Genomic DNA, 17,793 nt, shown 5'->3' on the forward strand with positions numbered 1-17,793 from the left:
GAGAGAAGTTAGATTGGAGTCAGGCTAAATAAAATCAATCCTTCATAGAACGGGGGCGCGAAGTAGCTTCCGCCCTCGTGTGACAAGTGCGGGTAGCTGAACTTTCACAGCCCCGGAGGTAGTTGCGGTTCTCGACGCCAGGTGTCGCTAACAGGATCCTCACAGAATTCCCTCCAAATGCGCGGTGTGAAGCACTTTTTCACAGCATAATCGACGAATTTTACTCTATGGTCTTCATTCTTTTCGCAGCGGTTACTGTAGAAGATGAATAGGTCATTTAAACGACACGACGAAAGGAAAAATAAGGAGAAATGCTTTACAAAAACAATAATTTTACTGTGTGAGTCGAATGGGTTGACGTTTTTATTTTTATTTTTATTTTTTTTGGGCACTGGGTGACAACTGTGGATATTTTTCACATTTACGGTTTTTGTACAGCTGCCTCACTCAAATGTATAACCTTTTTTTCTTTCTCCGTCCACACTTACCACGCGTAGATTATTTAAAATTGGGTACTAGTAATCACGAGACAAACTGAGGGTTCTATCAAGATTTTTCACTGAAAGAAATTCTCTTTCATAAGTTTCAAAATATCACATTGTAAAATGGTAAGTTATTTGTCATACAATATGGCTGCATAATTCTGGTTGGATAACTGACCTTAGTACTCCTTGGGGTCTGGCGGGTACATATTTGGCTAGCCGACCTCTAGGATAGAGACCTCTCAAGCGCATTAAGCTTGTTCTGCCGTGCGAAGGAAGAACGCAGTATGAACATTCGAGAGTTGCTAAATTTCTTTCGATAAAATGTTTATTTTTGAGGACAAGTATGAATAATTTTCCTTCACAATTTTCAGAGGTTTTAGATTAAATTACAAAAAAAAATTATCAGAGAAATTGGTAGACAAATATTCAAAAATTGTCCTGAAAATTAGTGATTTGCCGGGAGAATTTTGGCAACGCCTGAAGGCTCATACGGCGATTATAATTAGCACGGCGTTGTTGTTCTTAAGCAACGCTTCAGCGGTTTTGACCAGTATCAGCCTAACTACATAAAAAGCTCCCTAATTACTTCTAGTGTTTTGTGTCTTCACCTGAGCACTGACTTGAAAATTTTGATATGCATTCTTCAAAATCTAAAAATCCAAGACATTTTCGAGGCGTCGTTATGGTGTTCTGAGTCAAGTTCTCTAATAAAAAAATTGACCATAAAAAAGTTCAGCAACTTGAATTACAGTCTGTTGATACGGATTAAATCTATCCATTTGAGTTTCCTCGCATAGCTGGGAATACTAGTTTTCAATAGCGCTGAAAGAAAACGAAGTATTGAGGAATCCACAAGGATAGAGTATTTTATTTCTAAACCTTCGCGGATATCTTTTACTAGTGCACGCAACTATTCGTTCTTCCAAGCCGCTCACATTGCCATGCTGCTTGTTTAAGGCGAACTCAATAGGGTGAGGGACACTCAGTGAGACGAGTAGTGTGTGTTTTTTATCGGGAACTAACTGTTCATGCTCCCAAGCCGCTCATATTGGCATCACGGTTTTGATCCAATGAGACCCCACGAGTCACAACTTATCAAAAATGTACATCATCACAAAAGTTAGTTGCATTCAAACGATCTTCAATTGTGACAGAAACGTGAACTCACAGGTAAAAAAAAAACCCGAGCAATTCGCAATCATACGCTGACTGCCCTTTTAGGCCCCTTTTTTGTTCGTAGAGGCATCGGTGAAGGCTTGATGGATTTGCGAGATTACAGATCCGTCTATAGTCTCTCAATCTGGTTTGATCCACTCTAATCAATTTAATAGAATCTCAAATTAGCTTCATCCGAATGGTGCAAAATCTAGGAGAAAATTGCAAATTTCAAAGAAGCTATAAATATAATGCGAAATTTTTCTTGTATTTCCGTGATTGATAAATCCATTAAAGTAAATCAACAACCTACGATTCAAAAACGAGATTTTCACAAAAATCTACTGTGCAGCTTCCCTCGGGAAATAGACGATTGGCAAGATTTCAACAACGCTGCATTTGAGTTGCACAATTTTTCTCTTGAAAACGTAACGATACGTTCAAATCGTATAAGTTCAAAGCTGTTTTGAACTTCAATAATAAAGTGTGAGGCATTTCAAAGGTCCAAATTGATACGAATCTCAGCCAAATATTTATCTTTTCATTGCGTATTGAGAGTGAAAGTAATTTGGTTCTTTTATCACAGATATGAAATTTAACGTGTCCATTTAATCATACTGCTCAAACAAAGGTAACTTTTCATCACTACGTAACAATCGATTGCATTCCCCAATAAGATAAAATTCAAATTAAGCTGATTTTTACGTAATATTTGGCAGTATTGCGCGGTCTCAAGGAGAGGGAATGTCGGGACACAAGTGCACCCTTCTAGGAGTTCGTTAAAAACCCCATTCGATGAATTTATTACGAAGCTAAACTGGGGCGTTAAGAGAACTGTTCGCAGACTCGATTTGCAGATTGTGGCGGATAAAACCGGGTTGCAGGAATGAAATTGATCCGAGAACCAGGAACGTGTGTTGTCCACGAATGAATTGTGCTTCCTCATACTTGACTCCCATCCAAGTAATCCAAAATCAATATCCCTGCCTCGACGTAAGGAGCGATTCCAATAAATTGATAGAGGAGGCCGCTATCACTTAATCAATCTGGCGCTGGGAAAATGAAAGAAATAATCGGACACTTGAAAGTTGATGGGCGACTCGAGGGTGGATATTGGAGCATAAAGTGACCGAAAATACGAGGATATGGGTCTTATACTATGGAAAAATCAAATAAACTCACGTAAACAAAAGGCGGTGAGTTTTACTGCCTTGGCCGCTGGCGCGGCAGTCGGAGGTCGTTAAACGACCGGCAGGCGACTGGACGGCGAAATTCGATAATTCGTGCGGGCTGCGGCGGAAAAATTCGGAAATTTCCCGCGGTTTGGCAGGGCTCCCGATCGGCGAGATTAAAACCTCGGATAAACAGAGCATGACTGACGGAAAGGCGATCCAATCGCTCCCGCTCTGCAATAATGTTGCCGCTTCGACGCCGACTCACACTCGATTGTTGAATCCATATCAAATGACCTAATTGATCGATAAAAAGCATGGCTAGGATAGGGATTTATCGATCAGGATAATTCGATATATTCAACAATCGACCCGCTGGTGACACACGATCGAGTATGACAATAGTTGTGGGGTATTTAGAATCGTGCGTCGATAGCCTCTGAATTTTTAAGCGCTCAGACGATAAGGAGCGCTTTTTGTTTTCAGCTTGTCTGTATATTTCTAGTATACTAGTTTTTTTTACTTTTTTTTTGGTGTGTGTATGTGTCGCACTAGGTGGTTTTAGGCGATGCGTCCGAATGGAGCACCAGCTCAACAGCAAGGTGGCGGAGAGGGGCCTCACATATTTAGAATATATTAATCTGTGATACCTTTATTTGATGTTTCTGATGTCAAAGCATGGAGGACGATGATGGTTTTTCTATAATATTTTCCAGCCGTGGTATAGTTTTCTCAAAATTGATAGTTGAAATTTTGTTGAGTACGTTCTTTTATCTCAATGGGGCTCACCTCCTTAAGGAACATAAAAACGCGCCTACATAGAAAGCAGCTGAGCGTTTTCCTAATACGTGGGTATCAGAGCTTATTTTTTTTTGCCTGACCTAACCTAAGCTACCCACCTTACCTCCCGATTGCACACGAGGCGTTTAAGCGTATAGACGGGTCGGTACGAATATGTGTTTTTTGAAGACGGTTCTGGTTGTAGGTGATCAAGAATGGCATTATGGCAGAGGCGTATTCAGTGGCCCTACAAATGTTGCCATACAAGACCCATTAACCCTGCATTAAGATTTGGATACTGCTAAAAATACTTTAACATATTGATGTTCAAGAAAAGTCATGTTTCCTTTGGTTTTTTAGATGCAAACTCTACATCCAATTCTTTGAGAAATTTCTTATGGGCTGTTCCAGAAAATTCGTATTTTATCGGAGTAAATTTTGCAACATCCAAATGATCATGCAGCTTTATCCGTTAGCACGACAGCATGTGTCGATTGAACGAACATCATAAATAGCCGGGCGCGAGAATCAGACGTTTTATCGTCCACAGAAATTAAATTCCTCCGGAAAGTGGCCGCTCAAATAACTTGGAAGAGACGTGAAATATCCACGAGACGTGACTTCATCGCTGCTGCAGCAACCGAACACTGAAATAGATATTGTGGAGTCCTTCGGCACAAGATATAACATATTTCTTTAATTTTCTACGAGTAGGATGGAAATAAACCGCAAGAAATTTTCAAACATCGTTAAAATCCAAAAATTCTAAATTGAATAGCCTGTGTTACACTATCAAAGCTAGCCATCAAAACATGAAAGTCAGGTGCTGTGATTGACTTATTCGATGACTTGGACCAATCACAGCACTTGACCTTGACATTTTGATAGTGTGACACAAGCTCATGGGTCACTAAACCATGAGCGAATTTTGACTATGCGAATACATTTTCCTGAAGGTAAATGACGCGTAGAACACGATGCATACATAAAAACGCGATAAAGTAACTTAGGAACCGAGGGATAACCAGTTCAAAATGAGCAACTTTTCTGCAAATTTAAAACTCTCCGTTTTCGCGTCGAATCGAATGATGTCATCCGGCACTAATCAGTAGCGAGCATGGACTTCTACGACTTCTGTCAAGTGTCTTTCTACCCTTCAAGTATGAAAACAATAGGAAAGTCAAACCTACATCTTCAGAGTCAGAAATAAAACTTAAGGTTTAGACACCCATTCGATTATACAATACGAAAGAAGAGGGAAAGAGGAGAGCGAGTGAAAAGGGAAATAGTGGATAAGAAAAGGAGGAACATGATCAACAGAAATGTGCTTTCTGTCACAATTTGCAAATATCAAATGCAACTTGCACTAAATCCTTAGTTCGGAAAAATGTGAAAAAAATTGAAAAGCCTGATTATATTATCAAACGAGAAGGAAAGAAGACCCTTGGAGCCAAACATTAGTATTTTAAATGAGAGCATCTGTAAGGCGAATTCATCGCTCAAATTTTCCTATCTTACGTGAAACCTACACCTGTGCTGCAGCCATTAACGAGAATTTATTCTTGTCTGTCTGTTTCAGACTAAAGCACCTACAAATGAATGTATACAACAACAACAACCTATCTCTTTTTTCCTCCTCCTCGTTCCTCTTACTTCTTGGTGTGTCATTACATTCTATCACAATTACTTTAACTGCTGTGAAGGTGGGTATTTCCAAGTGAGAAAACCCATTCTATTTCATTGATACTCTTCGGCGACTGTTAGATGTAGAATCCTTTTTTTTTAACCTTTTGGATAAAATACGAATCGCTCGTTGGGTTTAATATAACAAAATCTAATCCACCAAAATCACCCGATACACGTAGATAGGTGTGCGTAATTTTACTAGTCCTACTTAATCTTCATTAAGGCTGCCTTTCATTTGATCTTTAAATGGTGTTTTTCAGAGTATAAACTTCACAAAAGTAAAAATAAAAATACCCGAAAGGCTATATTATTTACACAAACTATTAAGTACAAAGAGATAGATCAACTTAAAAAAGGGATTAAAACCGCGCTAAAAAAAACACATACCGGGACTCTCTGAAATAATTACAGCTCAATTTACAACCACGGAGGGGGCGAGGGGATGTCAAAACAAACCATAAAGGAAAACGCCACTGTTATTACGAGAAACTAATGATGCAACAATTGATGTGGTGCACTGAAATTGCAGTGCCCAAATGTAGAGGTTACTCAGGTTTATCTCAGTGTAACGTAACATGTGTGAAGATAGTGAGCTTAGTGTTCATTGTAAAAATTTTATGCATCTAGGCTTAAATCGTCACCTTCCAGGCAAAGTATCACAAGCGCCATGCGACGATTAAAAATTTCCGCCGCCATTATATTTTTTACAGAGAAATTGTTCAACGAAGCTGTCCGAAAATTACACCGAATTTTCTTTGTGCTGCCGATAAAATTTAGTGAAATTTTCGAACAGACTCAACCAACAATTTCTCAGTAAAAAAATAAAATGGCGGCGGAAATTTTTAAACGTCGCATGGCGCTTGTGATACTTTGCCTGGAAGGTGACGAAATGTTATTTGTGCTCCTTCCTTGGTCCACAAGAAAGAACTATTGAAAGATGGCATTATAGAATTCACATTTGTATGTTCATTGCGAACCTTGACTCTTTTAAAAGCGGGCCACTTCCATAAAAATTTGCTCGTTACATATTTGCTCAACTGCGGATAGAAATCCTGCCATTAAACCTCGTTAGTTTTAACGATTGTTCAGGGGTGGGATTATCATACTTCAAAGTGAGATCATAAACTCAAAATAGACTTGAAGACATTATTTTGATGACGCTCAAGAAGGAAAATTCGAATCATGTAAGCAATGCAGATAAAGCAAAGCGGGGCCAAGCTTGCTAATTATCTGTCATAAAAAGGAGTGCTCAATTCATTTATCTTGAAAGTAAAAAAGGGAGAACACGAAAGCCGATGCTTCCCTCACAAAAGAACCTCGAGCTAGAGCTCAAAAAAGGAATGAAAAGGAAGACGGACAAAAAGACAAACGAATTACTTGCTCATTTAATCAACTCTTTAGGGAGACCATCCGGCAGTGGACTAGTTTCATGTTTTACTCAGGATTAGGACTAACATGAACGGGAACCTTTGCCGGTTTGCATTGAACCGATAAGATGCATGCGATAGTATTTGGCCTGCATTCTGCAATTAGGAACTGTAATTTTTATCGTAGTTGAAAAACAACGTATGTACCATTAGTTCCCCTATGCACAAAATATTTTTGATCGATGAGTCAGAAATTCTAGTTCCGAATGGCAAGATGTGGTTCAATAAATTGGAGGTTGATCATTTTCCAAAGATTGTCTTTGATTCGGAGGCATTCAACATTTGCCGGAGTCGCTGAAGATGAGACAAGGGCACTAACCTGATTGTGACTGGGAAGAACAGAATGATGATCATTCCTGATTATCATTTGCGGTGTGCTCGGGTCAATTATGAGATTGGTCTCTCCATTGCCGGCTCTGGGTACTCCATCCAGTGACGTCACTTCTTTCAATTGTGGAGGAGACGGGGGTGGAGGCAGATCGTCTTCATTATACCTCGTTTTCTGAAACCACAAAATATCCTAATTAACACTGCGGTATAGCTTCAATAAATAAGAGCAACATGGTGAATTATCACATTATTTTTCACATCAACACAGCGGGCTCATTCACAATGGGCCCGTTGCAAACTTTTGCTAATTCAAAAATAAGAGTTGTTTCTATCAGTGAAAGTCTCACAAATCACGATGGGCGTATTGGCAAGGTTTGAAATGCACTCATACCTTCTCAAACTGCGTGAGAAATTTGCGTTTTTTTGAGCTTCTCGCTTCAAAAACGATACTACGGCACAGGTGAACATTTCGTTAGAGGAGTCGTTTCATTCAACCCTTTCACAATAAATTGGACGTATTTCTGCCGAACGGAACTATGTGCATTAAGACATGAGCCCTGAAACCCATTAGATTATATGCATCACAGGACTCACGTCATAATACACATAGTTCCGTTTGACAGAAATACGTCCAATTGCAATACTCAACATAGCCGACGCTTCCGCACGCAAATCGCAATCGGGAGCACAAAGTCAACCAAAGCGGATCTTCATCAACGCGAAGAAATCATGAATATAAGCACGCTGGGTTACAACAAATGGTAAGAATCTCATCCAGGCTTGCGATTTGGAGAATTGGAGTCGGCTATATTAAATAATTTGTAGTATCCTAAAGCACAGGGGTTGGATATAGAACGACACCTCTTACGAAAGTTTACCTGTGTCGTCGTTTCAATTTTGAAGCGGGACGCTAAAAAGTACCCGAAAATTTCTTACGGAGATTGTGGAGTTAGGAGTGCATTTCAAACTTTGTTAATGCGCACATCGTGATTTTTGAGACATTTATTGATAGAAACAACTCTTATTTTTGCTCTAGTAAAAGTTTACAACAGACCCATCATTATAAAGTATAGGGGGTACGCCCCCTGGCCGCTTGGTGGGGTGGGCCCCTCATGAGTTCATCTACATAGAGCCATTTCCGATCGAAAATCGTGGGGCACAAGAAGGGGAGGGGGTAGGTAGGAGCGCGGAGGGAGGGGGGTCAGGAGTCATAGCCCCTTGGTATAATTAATATGTATGATAAATAAGCAAAGCTTATCATGCGCACTTATTGAACTTGATGATCAGGCTGCTGGCCGCGCGGAAAATTCTCTGGTGTCCTGATGTTCAATTTAAATTTAAATGCCGGTGCTAGTTGGGGATGCATCTGGTGGAGGGGGGGGGGGGGGGGGGCTAGGGCATTGGTATTGGCTGAAGCGTTTTCGCCGGGGCATCAGTAGGGGATCGGGACTCAATGCGCGGCGGCGGCGCTTAATTAGTATTGCGAGACTTGCGGGTGATGAATTTTCACGGGAAATAAGGTCATTCGGATCGATTGCCCGGTTGCCGAACCAACAGACTCGAGATAGCTTCGTCACGACTCTCCATCTGGCTCCGAAATAAGTTCCTCTGGAAACCTCCGATGGCAGCAGACGATATTTTCAATTTATATTTGGACGTATTTCTGTCGAACGGAACTAAGCGCCAATTTGAGTTCCTTTTGAGGAATTTAGAATGCCGGATAGCAAGTTCTGTCAAACGGAACTAAGCGCCATGGAAAAAGCATTGGGGGTATAGGACGGAACGAGCCCGACGCCCGTTTCTGCAGCCAATCCAAGCCCCCCTCTACCCTCTTCCCCCTATGGCGCTTAGTTCCGTTTGATAGAAATACGTCCATTTGGACCGCGTTAAGCAGAGAGGAGCCAAGCCACATCAGCTATCGCCTTCAAGTGGGCAATTTAATTTTTTCCGTGAAACTGTTGTGCGGATTTTGGTGCAAATTTCAGTGAATTTTCTGCATAGTGCGAAGCAAATCCCCTGAAATTTTCAATGGAATCCGTACAAACCTTCTTTTGTAAAAAATTAAATTGCCTCCTTAAATTTGGCAATAGCTGATGTGGCTTGGTTCCTTTCTGTTAAACTCGGTCCATTTTATCATATTCGTAGCTTCCTGGATGAAGGAACGTAACTCCACTCCAAGGTTGTGAAATGGACTCCGAAAATCCAATTTTTAGCGGGAATGTGACTGAGCATCTTTCGCCCGCAATTTTTCTAATTTTCGTCTGGGATCGGAGGAAAAATCAGTGTAATTTTGTATTGATACACGCGCATTTCTACACTATGCACGACGAGCGCGGCGAGGGCATCACGCATTTCATATCATTTTCCATGAGAGCTGGCAGCGTCGCTACCAATTCAGGCAATGAGACCGGGCTACCCATAAAGGGTGTCCCAGGTTTAACCGATGGGATTTCAGGGGGCAATTCCTCAGGTCAAAATAGTATCTTTTTCTATCATAAATATGAATTTGAATGAGTACTACATTTGAATACTCAAAGATGCGCTGATTAAATAATAATAAACAAATTTTAAATTTTATATTTAAAGTTTGGCTCATCTGGTTATCCTTTCGAGGTATTTGAAATTATCTTAGATGATCGACATTTTGACCCTTAGGTGCTCAAGCCAGGTCAAAATCACCCGAGGCTTGTCCACACGTGCCCTGCGGGTTGTATGGGGCCGGTACATACGAGCTCTATAGGATGCACTTCTACAAATACATCCTCAAGAAAGGATCGGCGTCGAATTTAATAAAAAAGAAAAACATCGAATGTCAACACAGCCGAAAATAGGAAATATGAAATCGGGCTTCGTTTTTTAACTCTCTTCCCAAGTCTTAACGACACCTCTTTCGCAACAATAGAGCGGATCATTGCAAGTTCACGCTTCGCGCCTTCAATTTTGTAGACACATCACGGACAGCCATTAAGCACGAATAGTTGTATCTCTGCGCCGTCATCAACAAGCGCCTTGTCCCATTACTCCCATTGTCATGTTGCATTGGTTTCGGTTGTATTATTTGTAGTTGTGGTGTAAGTGTAGAGTATGTTTCACTCACCTTACAAGGCTTTTAAAAATTATCCTCTGAATTATAACTTTACATGAGTTTCTTATTTTAACTGCGACTCGCAGAGCACATCGCTACTTTCTTCCCTGATGGAGGAACCATCAGGGTCCAGGGACAAACCCCCATCCCTCGGTAAACGTGACAGCTCGCATAGCGAGCTTGTTACGGCTAGTAATTTATATATTTCGGCGATGGTCTATTTTTCATTACGCCCTGCCCTGTTGTCAATGCTTCAAATTACCCAAGGTTTTTTCATCGTGCAGGCTAATCCCCCAATAATGGACGTCCGCCAAATACCCACCGACCGGACTAAGACAACTTTCCCTTTCAGAGGTTATAACGCTTAAACGTGTGATCTTGTCGTTTCGCTAATTTCATTTGTACCTAAGTTTATAGATACTGATACAACAAAACGATTCCCTGGCTTTTGGCAGCTTTTCCTTGACTTTTGACGTGGAAATTACTTAAATTTTGAAAAACGATCTGCTGACAGGAATAGAACGGAGCGTTTAATAGTTTGTTATTTGCCGAAAACCGATTTGCTTTTAAATTCTCGGTTTCTTTTATTGAAATTCTCGCAACCTCACTTTCGGCGGTTGTAAAAAATAAACACTGGAAAAAAAATCTCTTCGATTCAGAAACTGGACTTTCAAATTTTACGAGGAAAATTACTCTCGATTCAATCGAATTTTTGCTTCGATCAAAAGGAAATCCGTCTAAATTGAGAGTCTTGACTTTCGAATCAATCAAAAACCTGATTGAATCGAAATTATTTTTTCGTCAAATTTTTTAAGGGTCAGGGCTCCAGATCTAAGAGGCTTTTTTTTCAAGTGAAGGTATTAAAAATTCGGACAATAGAAAAATATTTTGATTCTCTCGTGAGATTATATAACATTTCCTGCCCTTCTCGTCCTCTTACTTGAACCTTAAGGACACTCCTTCTCATTCAGAGGGTAATATTTATGGAAAAAGTGTACCGGAGTTTTAGTGGCTTCTTCCTCTCGGATGGAGAGCTTGCAACCTCGTGTCCAGGTTGCGTTCAGAAGTGCATCAATCATCGTGGAACAGCACTCGCCTTCTGAGAAGGGTGGAACAAAAAAAAATTGACCCCTCTGCCACGTCTGCCAAAATGCACCACGAAAGCACGACATTCCCCGTTTACCGGGCACTCGATTGCTTCAATTTGACAACCGCGCTTCAGGCTTCCGGAGCGACCACCTCCAGCTCTGTGCTTTAAAAATAAACTGAGTCCTCGCGAATATTTATTTTCTGTGATCGATTGCTGTGCTAAAGTAAATGAACTGTTTGAAAACACGGCAATGCAAGCAAACGAGGCAAGAGAGCGTCTCAATCTCACCAATGAGAAACATCTTAGAGAGCACTGTGGCGTCACGTTCACGCGAGAGACATCCTACGAGTTTGATGAAAGTCTCGTATTTCATTCGATGTTTTTTTCCAGAGGTTCCGGAACCTTCTACATTCCGTTTCTGCCATCCAACTTTCCCTCAATGAGACTTCAAAATAGAAGTTTACTAGGGAGTATACCCTGGCCGCTAGGCAGTCCCACCGCCCGGGGCTTGAATAGAGAGGGAGAGGGCTCATCTATGGCCGCAAAAATCGTTAAAATCAGCCCGGTAGATCTTTCGAACAAACTGTGACAAAAAATGAACATTTACATCGATCAAATCAGAGAATTCACAACTTTATCACGTAATAGAATAAACCTCGGTCATATTTATAAAATCTGAATAGAGCACATAAAGAGCTATAACGAACTATGACAAAAAATGGGACTTTAGACGGGCAGCGAGAGCTTTTAGTGATGATATTCTCATGAGAATTGAAGCAATTCCCTTTCAAATCCACGGCTTAAATATACTTCTTGCATCTCCCTTGTCATGCTCGATGCTTTGATCGATGAATATCGTAATGTTGTTAACGATAGATTTTTTCTCAATTGAGATGTCGCACGGTGGATCGAGCCAATGGGAGAGGTCGGACAAAATTTGGAAACCCCGAAAGCTTATAACTCCTTTTATACAAGACTTCGAGGTTTTAAAAGTGGTTCTATTGGCTTTCTCGTGAGATTTTCTTCCAAGAGCACCTCTTAAAATTCAACATGCAACGAAGTTAACATAAAAATTTGCAGTTTTTGCCAGGAATTCCACGTCCGACCTCTCCGATTGATTCGATCCACTGTGTGTCGTGTCCACTTTTAAGTAATATTTTGCGGAGTTCCAGAGCAACATTATTGAGGGGAAAAGTGAAAGAATAAAATATAGGAAATTTAGCCTTACGTAATATTTACTGACGACCTCTACAGGAAGTGGCGTTCGCGTTCTGCCTTTCTTGGCCGCGTGCCTAAATTTCGTTCGACTCTCGTGCTTTCTATTCCACTTTCCCCGTAATTAACACTTCCTCGTACAAAACAGTTAATATATCAAATTTTTTGCCCTGATATTAATTTATAAGCGCCTTTTTAGCAGAATCATTACAGCGTAAGTAGAGATAGGGTTGCTTTTGAGTTACTTAAATAGAGTATCATTGACATTTATTGGTATATACACTGGAAAAAAAAACACATTGGATCTAGAGTCCAGACACTTAAAAACATCGACAAGAAAAGATACTCTTGATTCAATCAGATTTAAGCTTAAAGAACCAAGCCTCTTAATTTGAGCGGATTTCCTCTTGATTTAAGCTTAAATCTGATTGAATCATGAGTCCTTTTTCTTGTCAATGTTTTCAAGAGTCTGGACACTAGATCCAATGTGTGTTTTTTCCAATGTACCCTTTTTTGATCTTTCTTTAAAGCACCGTTACACTATTTTTGCTGTATGTCGTCACCACTGTGACAAAATACGAAAAACTGGAAATGAAGCCGTAATGAAAGGAGCTGTGTCCACAGAGAACAAATGAATCGCATTTAGCAAAAAGGAACCGCAGCGCGATTATGGTGTTTTCAAATTCGTGCAACTTCTTCTTTTCTTTTAAAAATACTTAATATGTGTGCATAGTATTAAAATTTAAACGATTACTTTTCCTTTCAAATTAACCATTATTCGGGGGAAAGGCAAAACTATTTGCTATTCTAAAATTTTTTTTAGATAATTATAAAGAGGCAAAATTTTACAACGCTGTATTAGCGCTGGTTCCTTTTTGCTAAATGCAATACAAATGTTCTTCGCCCCAGTTGGTTGATGATGTCGCTGCAGTAACATCAAAAAAGTCGAAGCAGTTTCTTGGATTTCCCCCTCGGTCCCGGACATGAAATCTAACGATTACTAATTATTCTATTCCCGGGTTTTAATTGAATTTTTACAACTGAACATGACTACTTTTTGCCTCTTTCCTCGGATACGCCATACTACTGTATGAAGGAGTCTCGATGTCTTCGGCCGGAGGCAAGGCGAAATATGCATCGTCTCCGTTTGATGACCTTTTCAGGACAGCCTTACTGCGCGGCCTCTCAAAAGATCCCGCCACTGACTAAGAGCAGGGTTGCCATAATTTCTTCAACTGCAGATTCCCTGACTTTCCCAGAATACTCCCTAAATATTTTCGCTTTTCTCTAACTTCAAAAGTTTTGAATTCTTTGACTTTTCCTGACCTTCGAACAAAATTTCCACTTTTTTTTAGAAATACGCCGACTTTTGCTTAGCTTTAGGCAAAAATTCCATGTATGGAGATCAAATTACCAACGGCAAAAGGCATAAAGTGGCACGTTGAAAGATAGCAAGCCACAAAGATAACAAGGAAGGGTGAACAGTCGGAGGATCAGTGATGTTAAAGTGATTAGTAGCTGTGTCAGAAATTCCCTGACTTTTCCCATAAATTCCCTAACTTTTCCCGGGCGTCGCAAATGGAGAATTTGCACACACAAAAAATTTATTGCTTTATCTAGGAGTGCCTAATGGACTGAGTTCGCAGTATTTATCATTACTTTTTCTGACATGGGAAATTGGAGAAAACTAAATTTAACAGTGAGAAAATGTGCCACTTTAAGACGTCATCTGGCGGCATTTTCCATTTAAACACACGTATTTTAGCAGATTAAGTTATTTTGTCATAATTTCTCCAATAATTGTTCAATTTTGAAACCGAGGATATTCTCGTACTCAGTTTTCCCACCAGTATCATTTTAAACGCTGGAAAAAAAACACATTGGATCTAGAGTCAAGACTCTTGAAAACATTGACAAGGAAAAATACTCATGATTCAATCAGATTTAAGCTTAAATCAAAAAGAAATCCGGTCAAATTAAGAGGCTTGGTTCTTGATTTGAGCAAAAATCCGATTGAATCAAGAGTATTTTTTCTTGTCGATGTTTTTACGAGTCTGGACTCTAGATCCAATGTGTTTCTTTCCAGTGAAGATTGAATTCACAAAATTTAAAACACCTGCAAATTCTCTATCGGTTTTCCAGACCGCCTGGAACCCTGTCACAGTCTGGCGAAAAAATCCGTTTTTCTACTCGCGAGACGGCAACGAGAGGTGAGTGTAAAAACGGGTGTGCAATCTCTCTCCCTCTGGCTGCCCCTTCCTCCGCATTTTCACAATTTCCCGCTTTATCACTCCAGTGGCTCCCCTTCGGTGCCCCTCCCCTCCCGATATTCGACTACACTGCCCTACTAACACGAATTTCGCCTCTTCTTCAGCTTCCATTGTGCCACTGCACATAGTCCGCGACTGCATTCCACCGAGCGACGCGAGAGGGATGCATTGTTGGGAACCTTTTACAGTTCCTCCTCTCTTCTGGCCTCACTTTACCCAATTCCCCTCTCTTCCGCACTCTTTCCCCCCACCCCCACTTCTGTCGAATTTCCCGCTCCTAGGCTGCCAGTATTCTACCAGCCAAGTCTCATTAGATTTTCGTTTGATGCATTTCGGGGAGCTCACAGAACTGGTGGAAATTGAATCGATCAACGCTGCCGTGCTGAGGAAAAACGCCGTATGAGCCATCAGGTGTTGCCGAATTTCTCCCAGGCAAATCGCTAATTTTCAGGAAATTTTTTGAATGTTTGTCTACCAATTTCTCGGATAATTTTGTTTGTGATTTGATCTAAAACTCCTGAAAATTTCAAGGAAAAATATTCATAATTTTCCTCAAAAATAAACATTTTATCGAAGGAAATTTGGCAACTCTCGAATGCTCATACGGCTTTCTCCTTAGCGCGGCAGAACGTGCAAGAAAGCTACTTCAATGCCGTAACCTGAGATCTTTCCCGATAACCTGAAACACATGAACCTACCGGAAGGAAGCGTGTATTCGTCTGAGTGGATAGAAAAAGAATGAGAGTTGGTCGTAGTGTGCACTGACGATTCCTGAAAGTTGGAAACACTGTTTTTTCTCCGTTTAAATGCATGTAAAACAATCGATTCTTGGTGTGGCAGCTTGCCTCGACTCATATCGATATATTTGGACGTATTTATGCTAAAAGGAGATATGTGCAAGTGGAAAGATGGGGTGTGCTCGTTAGTTGGGTCATAAGAAACAATGTAAAAGTGGATATAGCTCCTTTTGAGAAAATTGAGAAGCGGGATTTGACATTAAATCAAAAGGAGCTAAACGCCAAAATATGCTAACTCATGAGCCGCGGGCATGGCAAGAGAGCCTTGTGGACAGGGCTCACGAGTTACAGCGCCCCGACGACCATCTCCCCGTCGTTAGAGTGCGCACTCATTGCCGCTGACGTCACTGGCGCTTTATATTCCCCATTCATTCTTATGGCCCGACCACTAACGAGCACACCCCATCTTTCCACTTCCACATATCTCCTTTTCGCATAATACGTCCATTTAATGGATTTAAATGGAGGAAAAACAGTATTGCCTATTTGCAAAATCGCCGCTGATTTTTATCTGCCTTCAAATCTGTAAATGCAGCCTAGGAAATCTAGTAGCCAGTGCTATACCCAAGTAAAAACGTTCCTTGACTTAGTCACGGAAATGAGCTGATTTCCTTCACTTTTCCAAGGAAATCACTTGATTTCCTTGGAAAAGTCACGGAAACCAGATGATTTCCTTGGACGAGTGAAGGAAATCAAATGATTTCCTTGGACCAGTGAAGGAAATCAAATGATTTCCTTGGACGAGTGAAGGAAATCGGATGATTTCCTTGACTCGTCAGTCATGGAAATTACGCGATTTCCCTGGCTGTCATGGAAATGATGCGATTTCCCTGACACTGTCAAGGAAGTCAAGTGAGTTCCCTGGAGTCAAGGAACGTCAGTCATGGAAATGACGCGATTTCCCTGATACCGTCAAGGAACTCAGGCGAGTTCCCTGGAGTCAAGAAAAGTCAGTCATGGAAACTACTTCAAACTTGAAAAACTGGTTCTCACGAGTAAAAGAGTTTACATAATTTATGATAGCCTAGAATTGGGGGGGGGGGGGGCTTGAAAAAAATAAATACAAATAAATTTAAAAAAATAAAAAATGAGAAAACCAGAATAAAAAATAAACACGCATTTTATAGCCCTCATTTATAGTTTTTATTCTGAACTGTAGAGAACAAGACTCAGAAATTTTCTTCAAAACTAATAAGTGTCTTTGACATTTCCCACTCAAGATTTTCGGCATTTTCATAGAGATCTGACAATAAAAAAAGTACTGTATTTACTTTATTTTTTGAAAAAAAAAAAATATCTGATCTACAATTTAAAAAAAATGATCAATTTTTGCACTACATGAACAATTAAATGAGATGTTAATCTGTTACCTACTTTTCAGTTTTTTTTTTTCTTCTTAAAATACCAAATATTTATTGAATTAAGTCTTGCTCGGTGGAACTTGGATCGCGGTGCCAGATTGGCAAAGTCTATTTAACCTAAATATGTGCATACACCAAATGCGATACACCAATTTTGAAATACTCGTGGTTAATGGGCAGAAGGTTTGGTTTTCTTCTTCAAAAAAATATTCGTTTAAACTATTAGAGAGCGGTTCATTATTCATAATAATTTACTGAGTTCTGAGCTGTACAAAGAAATTTTACCGTTAGGAGGATTTCCACGGTAGTGTTAGTTTCTTAACACTACCCTGTATATTATGCTTCTTCAGTGTTAAATCATCAGCTGGACAAACTCCTAGTTATTTCATTTATTTATAATAACTTCCTTTAAACACAGTTTCTTCTCAAAACGGGGACAGCACAAAAAAATACAGTGGTGTGAGCTAAAATGCTTTTCGTTCTCGCTTCACCTAGCTGACCCTTGGACCCATGCAATATAGAGGAAAGAGACAAAATGCTGATTGCCTCATCTCTTTTCTCCACACTTGAGGATTCCAAGGTAACTCACAATCAGGAAACAGCCAGTGAGTTACAAAATGTCAACTTGCGCTCGCACCACTGCTACATGCAGATATACACCTTGTTGTCAGCTCCTCCTCTTTTGAGAGGCCATCAAAACCAGACTTCAAGACATAATACACATGTAACAGTAGGTAACACAATCACTCATGCACAGGCACAACCATCCAGAAAATCAGATATTATAGATACCGTTGCAGATCATGATCAAATTGAATGATCAACATTTCTATTATCAAGATTTGCTCACTGTTTGCCGAGACTAATATTAGAGATAACGGTAGAGAATAAGAGGATAACATTGATCAAAAATGGCCAAGTACATGATGGCATTTACAGA

At 40.2% G+C, this 17,793-nt stretch overlaps 1 protein-coding gene across 4 annotated transcripts in view; it reads right to left on the minus strand.

Annotated features, from left to right (window-relative positions):
• Positions 1–17,793, minus strand: part of dlg1 (MAGUK family member discs large 1) — a 401,255-nt gene that overhangs the window by 201,330 nt on the left and 182,132 nt on the right. For all 4 annotated transcript variants that reach the window (XM_019061367.2, XM_072306235.1, XM_019061369.2 and 1 more), the window contains one exon: positions 7,025–7,207. In XM_019061367.2, the coding sequence (XP_018916912.1) occupies positions 7,025–7,207 (183 nt within the window). The remainder of the gene's footprint in view (positions 1–7,024; positions 7,208–17,793) is intronic.

This window comes from Bemisia tabaci, chromosome 1 (genome assembly GCF_918797505.1).
Source record: "Bemisia tabaci chromosome 1, PGI_BMITA_v3".
In the NCBI taxonomy this organism is placed as follows: Eukaryota; Metazoa; Arthropoda; class Insecta; order Hemiptera; family Aleyrodidae; genus Bemisia; species Bemisia tabaci.